We start from the raw sequence: 16,883 nt of genomic DNA, 5'->3' as shown, positions 1-16,883 counted from the left end.
ATAACAGTGATGAAGCAAATATGACACCAGTGTAACATTGAAGTATCATCAAAATTGGTTAGTGGAGTATTGAGAGACGGTCGCAAAGAAATCATGAGAAAGTAGCATGTGTGTAGAGGAAAGAGCTAATAAGCAAGAAAGTAAAATTGGATGGTTGGGATGTACACAGGTGTCAGCCGTTATTCATTAACAAACAAAAAGGGGGGGGGGTGACGAGAGAAAAGACAATTATAGTTATAGAAAATGGGGCTAGATAAGGGGGTAGGGGGGAAATAGAGCAGAAAAATTAAGAGTGTGAGGGGGGAGGATAAAGAGTAAGTGTAATAGTTGAGGTATGTCAGTGCTGAATGATAATGATAAGAGATGGTTGAAGGGCTGTGTGAGCTGTAGCAGAGGAAAACACTATGAGAAGGAGATGTTGTACAGGGACCTATTGAGGCCAAAGAGAGATGGTAGAAGAAGAGAACAGAGAGGAGAGAGGAATAGGAATAGAGGGAGGTCAGTGGTCCCGGGTTCTGCCAAAGGTAGAGTGGAATGGAGGATATGTCACACTCCGGTTGCGTGATGCAGGCTTCTGCAACCTTGCAAGAGCCTAGTGTTTATACGAACCTAAAGTAAGAGGTTAGCCAAAGGGTCAAGATATAGATGATGAAGAAAGTAGAGGAAAAGCGTAAAGAAGTGGAGAGAGAGCAAGTATGGTAGAAACAGTTCCATGTAACAGCATAGCTATCAACCCCACAAATAAACACTCAATACTACCGTGGCCCCGATGGCTCAGGACTCGTGAGAGATTGCAATGGACAGCTCAATATGCTAGATTTCTGGAGAAAGAATGTCTGCTCTGGTGCGGACATGGATCCTGTGATGTAGGATTCCCATTTACATAGAAAAAGGAACTCTTTTGAGGAGGTCAGGGAAGAGATTAGATCAAGTCTGTCCAGATGTAAAAGAGAGGTGAGCTCTTGCTTGATGTCTGATAGAGTAGGAGGGCAGTTGGAGATCCATTTTCGGAGAATAGCCCGTCTTGCTATTAGTAGGCATGTGGATATCCAGGGTTTGTTGTTTCTGAAAGAGGATGTTTGAGAAGAGACCGATGGCTGGTTGATCCATGTATCCAAAAAGAGGTAGCGGGTTGATGGGGAGTTGAAAAGTAGTGATGCTTGATATGAAGTTGACCACTTGCTTCCAGAATGTGGAGATAATAGGGCAGAGCCAAAGTCTATGGTGTAGAGAAGGTTTTTGCTTTCCACAGAGAGAGCAAGTAGACAGAGCCGGGTCATTTCTTGAGTATTGACAGGGCATGTAAGCACGGTGTAGGATCTTGAGTTGCTGTTTAAGCCAGAATTCATTGTGGTTGAAGGCACATGTGGCATTAAAGCCTGATAGTAAGTGTTCAGCTGTGAAAGCATTGTCAAAATCTTTGACCCAAGATTTTGCAGCATTGTATGACTCAAAGGGTTTGGAGTACAATAGGTTCAGGGGTTTGTATATGGATGATATTTTATATTTTCGAGAGTTCGCCAAGACATCAAGAAATGTTGTACAAAATCTATTAGATTTGATGGGTGCAATGGAATTGACATAGTTTCTTACTTGAAGAATATAGAAGAAGTGGTGCGCTGGTAGTCCATATGTTTGTAGAATTTCATTGAGAGGTTTTGGGGAACCCGTAGAGTTGTCATACAGGTGTTGTACCAGAGTTAAATTTTGATTTGACCAAGTTTCGTAAGCATCGTAGGATTGCGGGGGAAAGAAAGAGGGGTTATGATGAATAGGGAGAAAACGGGACAGCCACGGTGAGACCCCCAGTTTACGTCTGACTTCCCTCCATGTAATAAGGGTGTCGCGGATGAGAGAGTTATATTTTAGGTGAGGCGGGAGAGAGTTGACATTGGAGTGTAAAAGGGCTGTGAGATCATGAGGATGCGCTATTGCAGATTCGATGTGGTAATTGGAGTATTTGGAGGAGTGAGTGAGCCAGTCTAAACCTACACGTAGCAGGCAGGAGAGATTGTAGACTCGCACATTTGGGAGACCAGAGCCTCCTTCACGTCATGGTAAAAAGAATTTGGCAAGCGCTCTACGGGGACGTTTGGCTCTCCATAAAAATTTTGAAAGTGCCCGATTTAATTTAATTATGTCGCTGTGTTTGAGAAGGAGAGGTATGGTTTGTAGTGGATAGAGAAGTTTTGGGAAGATTGAAATAATGGGAGCACCTCACTTTTAGAGAAGTTTATTCGGAGTCCTGAGCATAGGCGGAAGGAGGAGAAAATATGCTGTATGTATGTCAAATCTAAGGATGGGTGAGAGGTAAAAATTAGAATATCGTCTGCGAATAAAGCAAACCTCAACTCCTGTTGACCAATTGTGATACCATGGAGTTCAGAGTGAAATAACAGGAAGCGTGCGAATGGTTCCAGGGCCAGGTTGAAAAGTAAAGGGGACAAAGGACAAAGGGCATCCCTGACTAGTGCCCTTGTGCAGAAGAATTGGGTTAGATATGAGGCCAGCTGCTACCACTTGAGCTGTTGGGGATGAATACATGGCTTGGATCAGATGCATAAAAGGGCCCTCAAATCCAAACTTCCGTAATGCTAAAAAGAGCCATTCGAAATTAACATTATCAAATGCCTTCTCGGCATCTAGTGAAACAATTGCTAAGTCTTGAAATGTGTCGCTAGAGGCCTAATTCAGTACCGATATCACTTTACGAATGTTCGATGCCGCCGATCAACTCTGTACAAATCCTGCTTGTGAGGGATGGATGAGAGTGGGTAGTATGGTTGCAAGGCGTGAAGCAAAAATTTTTGACAGGAGTTTTGAGTCTAGGTTCAGTAGGGAGATTGGCCGATATGGACCGATGGATCTTTGTCTTTTTTGGCAATTAATTTTATGTGGGCTTGAAATCCAGAAAGTAAATAGTCGACTCCCACCTGGATTGATTGAAACACCAATTGTAAGGTGGGAGAGAGGGTTTTGGCCATAAGTTTGTAAAATTCGGCTGTGTAACCATCAGGCCCAGGGGCTTTACCATTTGTGAGTGCTTTAATGGCTAGGGAAATGTCCGATTGAGTAACGGGAGCGTTTAGAGTTTGAAGTTCTTTTGGGTCTAGTCGAGGCAACGAGATTTGATCCAGGAAGGAGGTGGCCCTGGCGGTGTCTATAGGATCCAAGCCATAGAGATTTTGGTAGAAACTTTCTAATATAGAAATAATATCTGAGGGATCACTTTTTAACTGTCCCTGTGTGTCTTTCAGATGCAAAGAGGGTAGGTGTGAATGTTTTTTTTTACAGTCTTGCTAGCAGCTTGCCCGGCTTATTGCCGAATTTATGGAGCGTAAATCGCTATAGGATTGTTGTGTAGCTTCTTGAGCTGCTGCCCATGTGTCAAAGCATTGTTTGGCCTCTGACCAAGCTTTCCTATGTTCATGGGAGTTGAGGCCTGCCAAATCTTTCTGTGCCTGTCTTAGATTAGCGCTTGCCTCTGTATAGTTTCGAAGTAGGTTTTTCTTGTAGGTGGAAGTAAATGCAATGATTCTGCCTCGCAACACTGCCTTGCCTGTCTCCCAAAATAAATTGGGATTGTCTCGATGCTCTGCGTTGGTATCGCAGAACTCGCTCCAGGCGGCGTTTAGTACTCGGAGCAGGTCCTGATTATTTGCTAAATAGGAAGGGAAACACCATGTAGATGGGTGATGATGAGGTTGTGTTAGCTGCACTCATATTGAGATCAGGGAGTGGTCGGAGATTGCTATGTCATGTATGTTAGAGTCCCTAATGTTTTTTAATAAGACGGGATTGACAAAGAAATAATCAATTCTGGACAGAGAATGTTGAACGGGAGAAAAGAAGGTAAATTCTCTTCCTTCTGGATGGTTCAGACGCCATATGTCTGTGAGTTGTAATGCCTCTGTAAAGTTGTTCAAAATCATGTGTGTTGGGAGGGGGGGGGAGGTTGGGGGGTGATAAGTGACTTGAGGTGGAAGATTTTCATTTATCCTCCTGTGTATTCATACAGGTTGAAATCTCCTCCCAACATTAGTTGGAGATGCAAGAAATTCACTATTCTTGAAGACAGATCTTGAAAGAAAGGCTTGGGTGAAGATTTCAGGGCATATATGTTGACCAATGCTAGGGAGGAGGAGCCCAGTTTGATATGTGCAGCAACATATCGTCCCTCATCATCTGTAGTTATCGTTATAATGTCTGGAGTAAGACGCTTATGTATGAGAATGATTACTCCCGCTTTGCCTCTGTGTGAGGGCGATCCCAATACCTGACCCACCCACAGTTTTTTTAGGCATGAAAAATCTATTTGTGTCAAGTGTGTTTCTTGCAGGAACGCAATGTCTGTTTTCAGTCGTTTAAGATGGCGAAGAATGGCCATACGTTTGTGGGGTGATCTCAGGCCCTTGACATTCCATGATACTATGCAAGTCATGGAAATGTGGGTATGAAGGTGTTCAAAGGAGAATTTGAAGCGATTCTATTTGGTAACAACTCTCTTGGGTTATTGTTATGTTTCCTGATCTCTCGGTGTGTTGTAGAAGAAGGAGGCATTGGAGGGTCCTCGGGTAAGCAGAGGGTAGAAAGAAGAGGTAAGAGAGAGGAAAGGAGGGGGGAGAGATACACATATCAGGGTGACCCAACAGGGGTCCTTCAAAAAAACAATATAAACATAAACAATAAATTGAATAGGCATTAAGGACCTCACATTATTCCGCATGTTAACTCCTATCTTTGCCTGTGGTACCGGAAGTGGTAGGGTGTGGATTCTGCAGCGGGAGGCTGCTTAGACCAATGCTATAATAATGGAGCGGAGGGATCCCGATAGTCGCATGGACCATCTAAAAAGGAGGGGCAGCTCGCCCTAACCTCAACTGCAGTCAGAGATTGCACTAAAATGCAGTATCTATACTAAAATGTAATAGCAAGAAAAGAACATGGTAACAGAACCCAATAAGTTTCTTAACTTTACATCAGATTAAGATCCTTGTAAGGCACAAGGGAGCATTAACTTGAGATATGAAATACCCGTAAGCAGGTACCTAGGTAAGCTAAGCGTCAGTTCTCACGGCGGTCTTTGTTTTGCTGAGGTGAAGTTGACCCGTTGGCGCTTTGGTGGTTCTTTTCGTGGACTACGTTGGTCTCTCTGGGTGGGATCACGTGGCGAATGCTGTGATGGTTGAGGGCCCGTGACATCAGAGAGATTATTTTGTAGGTACAGAAGAGCTTCCTCTGGGTGTACAAATGATTTAGGTTCTCCTGTAGGTGTAGTGAAGCGGAGTGTAGCTGGATATGCAAGGGTGATTTTGATCCCTTTTTGGAATAGTGTACCGCAAATTTGTTGGAACACTTTTCTTTTATAGGAGACTTCTTGAGAATAGTCAGCAAATAGTAATAATTTGTGACTGTCTAGCTGTAGGGTGCGTGAGTTGCGAAATGAGTTGAGTATGGCTACCCGGTCGGCGTAGTTGAGATATTTGACAATTGTCGTACGCGGTGTGTGTCTGTCATTGGAGGGTGCATTTTTTAGTGCTGTTTGCAGGAACGCACTACAGTCCATTTATCATGGTTTCCTATGGGACACGTTCACCTCTATGCTGCTGCGTTTTTGGAAAGGGTCGGGACTTCTTTAAAAGCAAAAAGGCAGCGTTTTTGCTACAAAACAGTTCAGTGGAGAATCTGATGAAATTCACGGTAGTGTATTTTTGCCGCCTTTTGCATTTTTATTTTGCCCAGCAAAACAAAAAAGAAAGAGCTGAACAAAATGCAAAACGTGTTAAAAACATGTCAAAACCGCACCAAAAACGCGTGTAGAAAAACTCAAAACGAACTGCGAAAAGCACAGCAAAACAGACAAAAAGCAAACTGCATAGGTGTGAACAGACCGTAAGGGAAACAAGTCCAATTTTGAGCGCATGTATTTTCATTGAATGTAAATAGCTGTGCTGAGACGTCATACCTGTTAGTTTTCGTGCGATTTCCAACATATTCCTGTAGGATTCCTTCTCCTCCTGTGGGATCTTGCTGCTTACACTGCACAAGTATACAAACAATAACATGGATTTATTGGTACACAATATTGGTTTTGGCAAATTTATTTTATTGCATATTTTGTGTGTATACACGGTGTGGTAGGGCGAGGACATGCCACTGTGTAAAATGGTGGTCTGGGCCACGTTTTCTAGAGAGCAGGTACGCAGTGCATAGGTGTGCAGGCTGCTTATATAATCAGGAGGGGGGAGAGCTCAGGGCTCCTGTTTGGAGACACCTCCCAGGGTAGGGGATGGAAGGTACATGCTGCACCCTACTGTCCGGGATGCCCTAAGGGTCAGTTCACACTGCATTAGGGTCTGTTTCATGTACAGGAATGAAGACAACACAAGCTGCTGGTGTGAGGAATCATGTTGTACAACAGAACTGCATCCAGGTCAGCATAGAACAGGAAGCAGGAAGTATAAGGTGATGCAATATTCCCGGATACAAGTCGGGTCACAGTATTTGTAGAATGACTCTATAACGTCTCCCTTTTTTACATTCCATTCAAACCTTGTAAACAATGAAACTAAAACAGATCCTGAACAGTCTTGAACATGGCATGCTGTGTTACTGGTAGATACACTACAGATTGAGTCTATCTGGTGGTCTTGAAACTCGACCACTACGCAAGGCCACAGGGATTTTCCTGGGGAAATCCGTTCAGCTCCAGAAGGTGTTGATAAGGAGCGACCCTCTTTCCTGGTTGGTGTGTTTGGCAGAGGAGAACTTGATGGGATATGTAGCTGCATTTTGTCATCCTCATTGTATCCCGATATGACAGCGGAGTTCTCTCTGCTTTGAGTATATGGTCCAGTAGAACTCGGGGCATTGAGCACCTCAGGAGGATCATGTGCAGGATGCTCACGGGCTTGTGCGGTGAATCATTCTGCCCTTCGCAGGTCCACTCGATTGCGGTGGTAAAGACTGCCTTCTACATCCACAAGATATGATCGAGGAGCAACCTTCTGAACACAGGAACTGAGTCTCCAGTGACCGGTCCTGTCACCTGGAAGCGGCTTCATGCGGATTGGCTCTCCAATGCTTAGTTCAGGTAAGTCTTTAGCAGACACATCGTATGACAGTTTGGCAATCTGTTTCCTCTGCTGCAGTTTCGCCGGGACACCTGTAACCACACAAGGATCAAGTAATTTGTTGGCCACAGGCAATGAAGTCTTCAATCTCCTAGACATCAAGCGCTGTGCAGGACTACTGTCCATGCCTTCAGATGGGGTGTTCCTCCAATGTAAAATGGCCTTCCACGGTTGAGTACCATCAAACTTGGCCTTCTTACAAAGATTCTTCACTATCTTGACAGCTGATTCCACTTTGCCATTGGCTTGCGGGTGCCTCGGGGATGAGGTAACATGCTCAAATCCCCAATCTGTAGAGAACCGTCTGAATTGCTCACATGCAAATTGAGGTCCATTATCTAAGATTACTCTATCCGGCTGGCCATAACGTGCAAACTGTGCTTTACAATGCTTGATGGTAGTATCAGCAGACAGGTCAGGAAGTCGCTCAATCTCCCAAAAGTCGGAATATTGATCAACAATTAGTAGAAAATCCTGCCCAGCATAATTCAGTAAGTCCATGCTTACAATTTGCCAAGGCCGGGTGGGCAGCACATGCAACATCATAGGTTCTTTCTGTTGTGCCTGCGCATATTCATTGCATGCCGAGCAACAGTTAACAAAGTCTCTAATCTCATTCTGCATGTTGGGCCAGTATAGGGTATCACGTGCTTGCTATAGCATGCTTCTCCGCCAATGTGACTGGTATGAATACGAGTCAGCATCTCTGATCTTAAAGATTTAGGAATGATGACCCTTGGCCCCTTGTACAGTATACCATCTTGAATGGCGATTTCATCTCTGAAAGTCCAATATTCTCTCACAAGTAATGGCGCTTCCAACTTGGAATCAGGCCAACCATTCAGAACAACATATTTAAGAGCCTGCAAACTCTCATCGGTTTCAGTGTGCTGTTTTATCTGAAGCAATCGTTGGTCCGTGACGTTTAAATAGTCTGAATGATTAATCTGTGACAGGACCTCCAGGTCCCGCTGAACATTGCAAACTGTGTGTTGTGCATACTCAGGTGTACCACCTGCTGCTGTAGCTCTGCTAAGAGTGTCACTAATGTACATTTCAGGACCAGGTTTATAGACAACATTTAGGCAATAGTTTTGTAACGTGACAACATGTTCTGTAGACGCTTGGATGAACACAAAAGTGGTTTCTTGAAAATAGAGATCAGAGGTTTATGGTGAGTTTCTGCCGTGATCTCATCGCGCCCATAGAGGTAGTGGTGAAAGCGCTGGCAGGCAAACACTATACTCAGACATTCCTCTTCTATTTGTGCGCAGTTTTGTTCGGTAAGAGTCAGTGCCCTTGAAGCAAAAGCGATAGGCTGGCCAGCTTGCAATAGGCAACACCCAAGTCCAGTTTTGCTTGCATCACTTTGAATAGTTACAGGTTTTGTAACGTCATAGTACTTCAGGACAGGTGTGTCCATGACCAAGCGTTTGATGTCCTGCACTGCATTATCATGCTTAGGAAGCCAATGCCAGACAGCGTCCTTGTCCAGAAGCCTTCTCAAGGGCTCGCAGACCTCTGAGAGGTGTGGTAGGAATTTTGCTAGGTAGGTAACAAATCCAATGAAGCGCTGCAGGGATTTCACATTTGCTGGCTGCGGCATATCCAGTATGGCTCTGATTTTTTCTGGGTCAGCCTTCAAACCCTCCCAGGTTAGAATGTGTCCATGAAAGCGGACCTCTTTGACCTTGAATTGCAGCTTTTTCATGCCAAGTCTCAATTTTACCTGCCTACAATGATTCATCAGTTCCAGCAGTTTGCCATCATGATCTTGCTCTGCTTCCTCATCTGTGTCCCCACAGCCAACCACAAGGATGCCATCAGCTATTGGTTCATGTTGTTTAGGTTGATACACCTCTGGTGCAACTGATACTCCAAAAGGCAGTTTGAGCCATCTTTTCCTGCCCCACAGAGTCCAGAAGGTTGTCATATAACTACCTGAATCATCCAACTTACACTGTAAAAATGCATCCCGGGTGTGACAGAAATGTGACATGAATGTACAGATTTGAGTAGATAAGATGTGACCTGTAGAAAATATGACAATGTAAACCTAGTTCATTCCTTGTCATTAAAGAAATATTCAGTCCTTGTCATTGGGGAAATGAGGTGTTCAGAGACAGATGGTCATCAATTAGCATCTGAAAAGAATTCCAGCTTCCTCTGGATGTGACACCTAAGTGCTAATACGATTTTGTCACCTTCTGGGGAAACTGGTTTGAAGGAAATGGCTGTAGACAGGTTGTCTCCCTGACATTGGAAGCTGTAAAAGAATATACATACATCAAAGGAAATGTTTCATCTCTCAGAAAAGCTAAAATATTAGTTGCAGAGAGATGAAAATACTTCCTTCTGATTGGGCACTCCGTGGGTCACACCAAAGTATAAAAACCATATTTGTGGATTAGGTAGAAGGCCAGGAAAATGCAGGAAATGGTTAGGTGATGCTGGATTGCGACAGTCGAACAGTGTTTGGTACTGTAGCGATCGGACGGACGCGCTGGTGTCGGAAATCCAATCCCCGACTTGGTGACTCAAGCCGGTCTTGGTCCCGTTGAACTTGGGCAGGTCAGCACCCAGAACATCCTGTGGGCTGGTACAGGAACACCCCCCAGGGTCAATTGGCCAAGGATTAATGTCCATATCCCCATAAATTGAGTACCTGGACATTGGGGCATGGTAATTCATATGGAGCTGGTCGATCGACTAACGGATTGAAGACTTTTCTGACTTGCTCCAGTCGCAGGGTAGATCTGGGTAAAATTTATTCTCTTTTATTCCCTTTTTATTTTATAGTGAATAGTCATTTGTGTGTCTTCTTGTATGTGTTGTATTTTCTGTAACTTTTTATACTTTGTACATATTTTATGCACTGCCCACTTTTGGGATATTAAATCATAAAAGTAATAAATGACTTCTGGGTATTTACGCACGTGCTCATATCTTCGGAGATATTGTATTGTATTGTAGTGTCTTTAAACGCTCGGTCAAGCTCATTGCCAATCTGTATGCAATTGCACTGTGTGTGGGCAGATTGCGTGCAGATTGTAAAAGGTAACAGATCTGCCAGACGGAGATCTGTGTTTGTGGGGTGTCTAAACAGACCGTTCTGCGGATAGACTGTTCGGTGGTGGCAGGCTACCTTTTGTCGTGTGTCTGGTATGGGGGTGTGTGGACAGTGGAAGAGTGATTAACTCCGGGGTTCTAGCCGTAGGATAGCTGGAGGGACCCTAGAAGGGTGTGTGATTGCTACGCTGCTCCTCAACTTTAATCAGTGCACCAGATTGTATATAAGATTTGTATCTGTCAGTGTGTGTGGGCGACCAGCTGGATTGGAGTGGAGTCTCCCTCCAGTGGTGGCCAGAGGTAGTGTGGGCTGTGAAAGTACATCACGGCTGGTCTTATATACGCTTTTATATATTCAAAGTTAAGTCCCCCTTATTCCCTCTTACCCCAAGTCACAGCTGCACGTGCGTGCCTCGGTTAGCTAGTCACTGTGGGCGTGGCGTGTGGGGAATTAATTTTAAGATTTAATTTCCCGAAAGTGGGCAGTGCATAAAATATGTAAAAAATATAAAAAGTTACAGAAATACAAAAAAAATACAAGAAGACACACAAATGACTATTCACTTTACATGCGACTGGAGCAATTCAGAAAAAGTCCATAATCCGTTAGTCAATTGACCAGCTTCATACGAAATACCATTAGTCCTCGGGCAATTGACCCTGGGGGGTGTTCCTGTACCTGCCCACAGGATGTTCTGGGTGCTGACCTGCCCTAAGTTCAATTGGACCAAGAGCGGCTTGAAACACCAAGTCGGGGATTGGATTTCCGACACCAGCAGATCAGTCCGAGCGCGACAGTACCAAACACTGTTTGACTGTCGCACTCCAGCACCACCTAACCATTTCCTGCATTTTCCTGGCCTTCTACCTAAACCACCAGTATGATTTTTATATGTTAGTGTGACCCACAGGGTGCCCCAACAAAAGGAAGTATTTTTATCTCTCTGCAACTAATATTTTAGCTATTATGAGAGATGAAACATTTCCTTTGATGTATGTATATTCTTTTACAGCTCCCAATGTCAGGTAGACAATCTGTCTACAGCCATTTCCTTCCAACCTGTTTCCCCAGAAGGTGACAAACCTTATTAGCCCCCAGGTGCCACTTCCAGAGGAAGCTAGGCTTTTCAGATGCTAATCGATGAGCTAATTGATGACCATTTGTGTCTGAGTACCTATGACTGAATATTTAACTGAATACATCTTTAATAACAAGGCATGCAACTACGTTTACGATTACATATTGCTACTGATTACATCTTATCTACTCAAATCTGTACATTTATGTCACAGGAGGTATGCAATTCATGGCAGCCATATTGTCAGTAAGCCTGTCAGAAAATCCTCAGTCTCAGGCTGTAGTTCACAAACCTGTGTTTCCCAAAGCTGCTGTGCTCCAAACAAGAGGCTCAGTCCTGATTCAAGTCACTTCTGACACCATGTTTCATGTACAGGAATGAAGACAACACAAGCTGCTGGTGTGAGGAATCATGTTGTACAACAGAACTGCATCCAGGTCAGCATAGAACAGGAAGCAGGAAGTATGAGGCGATGCAATATTACCATATGCAAGTAGAGTCACTGTATTTGCATAATAACTCTATAACAGGGTTGCGACCTCAAAAGGGGCAGCTGCCCAGGGCCCAATCATTGTTGTGGGGCCCAAAGCAGCTGCCCCTTGAGCCCACACTGCCCATAAAAAATCAGCTGTGATTGCCTTTGGAACTGCTCGTGCGCAGATCCTAAGATGGCCGAATGCCACTGGGGCGGAGTTGGCCTCGGGCTGTGCTGCGGCTGGGAGGATGCGTGCCATGCTCTCTCACCCAATCGTGAATTTATCACCTCGGTGCTCCGGCCCCTCTCCCGAGTCCCAACCAATCACTGCCTGACATGCCGTCATGTGACCTCCACATCCCCCTAACAGCCAATCACTCCGCCCCTAACAACCAGTGCTGTGACCAGTGGGGCCGGGTGAAGGGGACCACTCCATCCTCCTCTGTCCAGTCCATGCTGAGGGTCTTGGACCTGTCATCATGGTCGGTGTCACAAAGAGAAGCAAGTAAATGATGTGTGGTGTGGGGACACTTAGAGCGCCTGTTGTGATCATGAAGGACCATGAAGAGTGTTCAGCAAAGTACAGGGATAGGAGATCAGACAGTACATGGGTCGGTGCATCTCCTGTAGTATGTCTGCAGTCTCTGACTGTCTCCTGTAGTATGTCTGCAGCCTCTGACCATCTCCTGTAGCATTTCTGCAGTCCCCGACCATCTCCTGTAGTATGTCTGCAGCCTCTGACTATCTCCTGTAGCATTTCTGCAGTCCCCGACCATCTCTTGTAGTATGTCTACAGTCTCTGACCATCTCCTGTAGTATGTCTGCAGCCTCTGACCATCTCCTGTAGTATGTCTGCAGTCCCCGACCATCTCTTGTAGTATGTCTACAGCCTCTGACCATCTCCTGTAGTATGTCTGCAGCCTCTGACCGTCTCCTGTGGTATGTCTGCAGCCTCTGACCATCTCCTGTAGTATGTCTGCAGCCTCTGACCATCTCCTGTGGTATGTCTGCAGCCTCTGACCGTCTCCTGTAGTATGTCTGCAGCCTCTGACCGTCTCCTGTGGTATGTCTGCAGCCTCTGACCGTCTCCTGTAGTATGTCTGCAGTCTCTGACTATCTCCTGTATTATGTCTGCAGACCCTGATCCTCTCCTGTAGTATGTCTGCAGACCCTGATCCTCTCCTGTAGTATGTCTGCAGACCCTGATCCTCTCCTGTAGTATGTCTGCAGCCTCTGACCATCTCCTGTAGCCTTTCTACAGTCCCTGACTGTCTCCTATAGTATGTGTGCAATCTCTGACCATCTCCTGTGGTATGTCTGCAGCCTCTGACCATCTCTTGTAGTATGTCTGCAGTCTCTGACCATCTCCTGTAGCCTTTCTACAGTCCCTGACTGTCTCCTATAGTATGTGTGCAATCTCTGACCATCTCTTGTAGTATGTCTGCAGTCTCTGACCATCTCTTGTAGTATGTCTGCAGTCTCTGACCATCTCCTGTAGCATGTCTGCAGCCTCTGATCCTCTCCTGTAGTATGTCTGCAGTCTCTGACCATCTCCTGTAGTATGTCTGCAGTCTCTGACCGTCTCCTGTAGTATGTCTGCAGTCCCCGACCATCTCCTGTAGTATGTCTACAGCCTCTGACCGTCTCCTGTAGTATGTCAGCAGCCTCTGACCGTCTCCTGTGGTATGTCTGCAGCCTCTGACCATCTCCTGTACTATGTCTGCAGTCTCTGACTATCTCCTGTAGCATTTCTACAGTCCCCGACTGTCTCCTATAGTATGTGTGCAATCTCTGACCATCTCCTGGGGTATGTGTGCAGCCTCTGACCGTCTCTTGTAGTATGCCTGCAGCCTCTGACTATCTCCGGTATTATGTCTGCAGTCTCTGACCATCTCCTGTACTATGGTGTGCAGGCAAATGATGTGCAGTAACCTCTGTTACTGTGGAGAGTATTGATGTGCCATCCTGGAGGAGTTGGACTGCCTGTGCACCCTCTGTAGGGTCCAGGTATGGCCTCATGCTACCAGTAGTGACACCGACCCTAGCCAAGTACAAAACTGTGGTCAGGTGCATTACTTTGGCCAATCACAATTCGCTGTCAGGGTGTAGTGTATTGTGGGGCACGGAAGGCGACTAGCCGCTGAATTCCCTTACTGTTTGATTGCCCTTACACGGACGGGCCATGGTTGAGTTCGACTCGAACATGAAGCCCATCCCCACTGTGTGTATAGAGCAGTGATGGCGAACCTTTTTGAGTCCGAGTGCCCAAAACTGCAACACAAACCAACTTTTTTATTTCAAAGTGCCAACACTGCAATTAACCACTTGCTTACCTGGAGGCACTGACAGACGGCACTGATCGGCGGCATCATTGATGGGTGGCACTGATGGGCGACACTGCTGGGCAGCACTGACAGGTGGCACTGCTGGGCAGCACTGACAGGTGGCACTGCTGGGCAGCACTGACAGGCGACACTGCTGGGCACTGATGGGTGACACTGCTGGGCACTGATGGATGACACTGCTGGGCACTGCTGGGCATCATTGATGGGTGGCACTGATGGGCAGCACTGATGGGCGACACTGCTGGGCAGCACTGCTGGGCGACACTGCTGGGCAGCACTGACAGGTGGCACTGCTGGGCAGCACTGACAGGTGGCACTGCTGGGCAGCACTGACAGGCGACACTGCTGGGCACTGATGGGCGACACTGCTGGGCACTGGATGGCACTGCTGGGCATCATTGATGGGTGGCACTGCTGGGCAGCACTGACGGGTGGCACTGCTGGGCAGCACTGACGGATGGCACTGCAGGGCATTATTGATGGGTGGCACTGATGGGCGACACTGCTGGGCACTGACAGGCGACACTGCTGGGCACTGATGGATGACACTGCAAGCAGTTAATCTCACCTCTGGCAGCGTCGGTGTGGCTTCCAACCCAGCAGCTCATTCCCATCCACGCTGAACACGTTGCCCCTGGCCCCGGAGCAGTGTGGGAGCCTCTTCCTCTCTTCCACGCCCATCCCCGGCTACATCACCCCTGGTGCCAGAGCCGCATTGGAGCTGTTTCCTCTCGTCCACACCCACCCTGGCCCCAGAGACATGTGGGAAATGTAGTTTGATGGGGGTCCAGTGTGGACGAGATCTGGATGGCCGGTCCGTGTGCGCTCATCTTCCTCTTCTTCCTGGCGTGCCCACTGAGATGGCTCTGCGTGCCATAGGTTCGCCATCACTGGTATAGAGGGTGATGATAAAAGCCACACACACAGTTGGCTACTTGGAAAACCCCGGCTGTGTCCACCATGTAACAACAATAATGATAGTAATAATAATGTAATCATCTCGGAAGCTTTGCTTATAATATCTCTGAACTGTCTGATCATTGCTGCTTTTCTCTGAAAGGTTTAATATTTATAATTGTATTAAACAACTTGAAACACAAAATAAATGATTGTTTCTGAATACTCTGTATGTATGCAGCTTTTTCTTTGGAAACTCATGCGCAGTTTATTTTATTACAGGTATTTCTATAACTCCCACAATTTACCTATATATACAGTTATGTTCAGAATAATAGCCGTGTGTTGAAAAAAGTGAATAAAGCTGAAAATCCTTCTAAACGCTTTTATTTCCATCCACACAAATGCATTGGGAACACGACACATTCTATTCCAAATCACAACATGAAGAAAAATACATCAAATTTGTGTTGTTCCTCTAAAAAAATGGAAGAAAAGTGAATATTAGACGGTTCAAAAAAATCGCAGTGTTTGTATTCTTCTTTACAAACTCAAACATTCACTATATAAACTGAGAAATGTTTGAAGATTTTGCTTTCCTTTGAATGACTTCATGAATATTTGGTTGTAGTCGCACTGTTTCTGAGAACTGCTGTACATCTGTGTTGCATGGAGTCCCCCAACTTCTGGCCCCTGTGATCAGGTATTCCAGCCCAGGATGATTGGACCACATTCCACAGTTCTTCTCTATTTCTTGGTTTGGCCTCAGAAACGGCATTTATGATGTCACCCCACAAGTTTTCTATTGGATGAAGATCCGGGGATTGGGCTGGCCACTCCATAGCGTCCATCTTGTTGGTTTGGAACCAAGATGTTGCACGTTTACTGGTGTGTTTGGGGTCGTTGTCTTGTTGGAACACCCATTTCAAGGGCATTTCCTCTTCAGCATAAGGCAGCATGACCTCTTCAAGTATTCTGATGGATTCAAACTGATCCATGATCCCTGGTATGCAATACAAAGGCCCAACACTGTAGTATGAGAAACATCCCCATATCATGATGCTTGCACCACCATGCTTCACTGTCTTCACAGTGTACTGTGGCTTGAATTCAGTGTTTGGGGGTCGTCTGACAAACTGTCTCCGCCCACTAGACCCAAAAAGAACAATCTTACTTTCATCAGTCCACAAAATGTTGCGCCATTTCTCTTTAGACCAGTCAATGTGCTCTTTGGCAGATTGTAACCTCTTCAGCACACGTCTTTTTCCCAACAGTGGGACTTTGCGGGGACTTCTTGCAGATAGCTTGGCTTCACATCAGCGTCTTCTAATTGTAACAGTCCTCACAGGGAACGTCACACCTTCTTTCATCTTCCTGGAGCTGATTGTTGGCTGAGTCCTCACAGGGAACGTCACACCTTCTTTCATCTTCCTGGAGCTGATTGTTGGCTGAGTCCGCGCCATTTTGGCTATTCTTCTATCCATTCCATTGGTAGTTTTTCACTTTCTTCCGCGTCTTTCAGGTTTTGGTTGCCATTTTAAAGCATTTGCCATCATTTTAGCTGAGCAGCCGATCATTTTCTGCACTTCTTTATATGTTTTCCCCTCTCCAATCAACTTTTTAATCAAGGTACGCTGTTCTTCTGAACAATGTCTGGAACGACCCATTTTCCTCAGAATTTCAGAGAGAAATGCACTGTAACTAGCATGTACAACATTTGCTGCCTTCCTTCCTTAAATAAGGGCAATAATTGCCACCTGTTTGTCAAAGAATGAATGACCTCACTAATAGAACTCCACACGGCTATTATTTTGAACACGCCCCTTTCAATGAGTGATTCAATGACACAGAATCAGCAGCATGCATGTCATGACTGTCGGGTCTG

The 16,883-nt window shown here is 45.7% G+C and overlaps 1 protein-coding gene across 1 annotated transcript in view; it reads right to left on the bottom strand.

Moving 5' to 3' along the window:
- LOC149441008 (uncharacterized) overlaps positions 1–16,883 on the bottom strand; it is a 40,122-nt gene that overhangs the window by 4,391 nt on the left and 18,848 nt on the right. The window contains exon 4 of the mRNA XM_089657880.1: positions 5,966–6,039. Coding sequence (XP_089514006.1) covers positions 5,966–6,039 — 74 coding nt within the window. The remainder of the gene's footprint in view (positions 1–5,965; positions 6,040–16,883) is intronic.

This window comes from Staurois parvus, unplaced genomic scaffold (genome assembly GCF_062004578.1).
Source record: "Staurois parvus isolate SC_StPar_1 unplaced genomic scaffold, SC_StPar_1.0 ptg001037l, whole genome shotgun sequence".
Lineage (NCBI taxonomy): Eukaryota > Metazoa > Chordata > Amphibia > Anura > Ranidae > Staurois > Staurois parvus.
The sequence above is the reverse complement of the archived record's forward strand: the minus strand, read 5'-3'. Positions and strand labels throughout refer to the sequence as shown.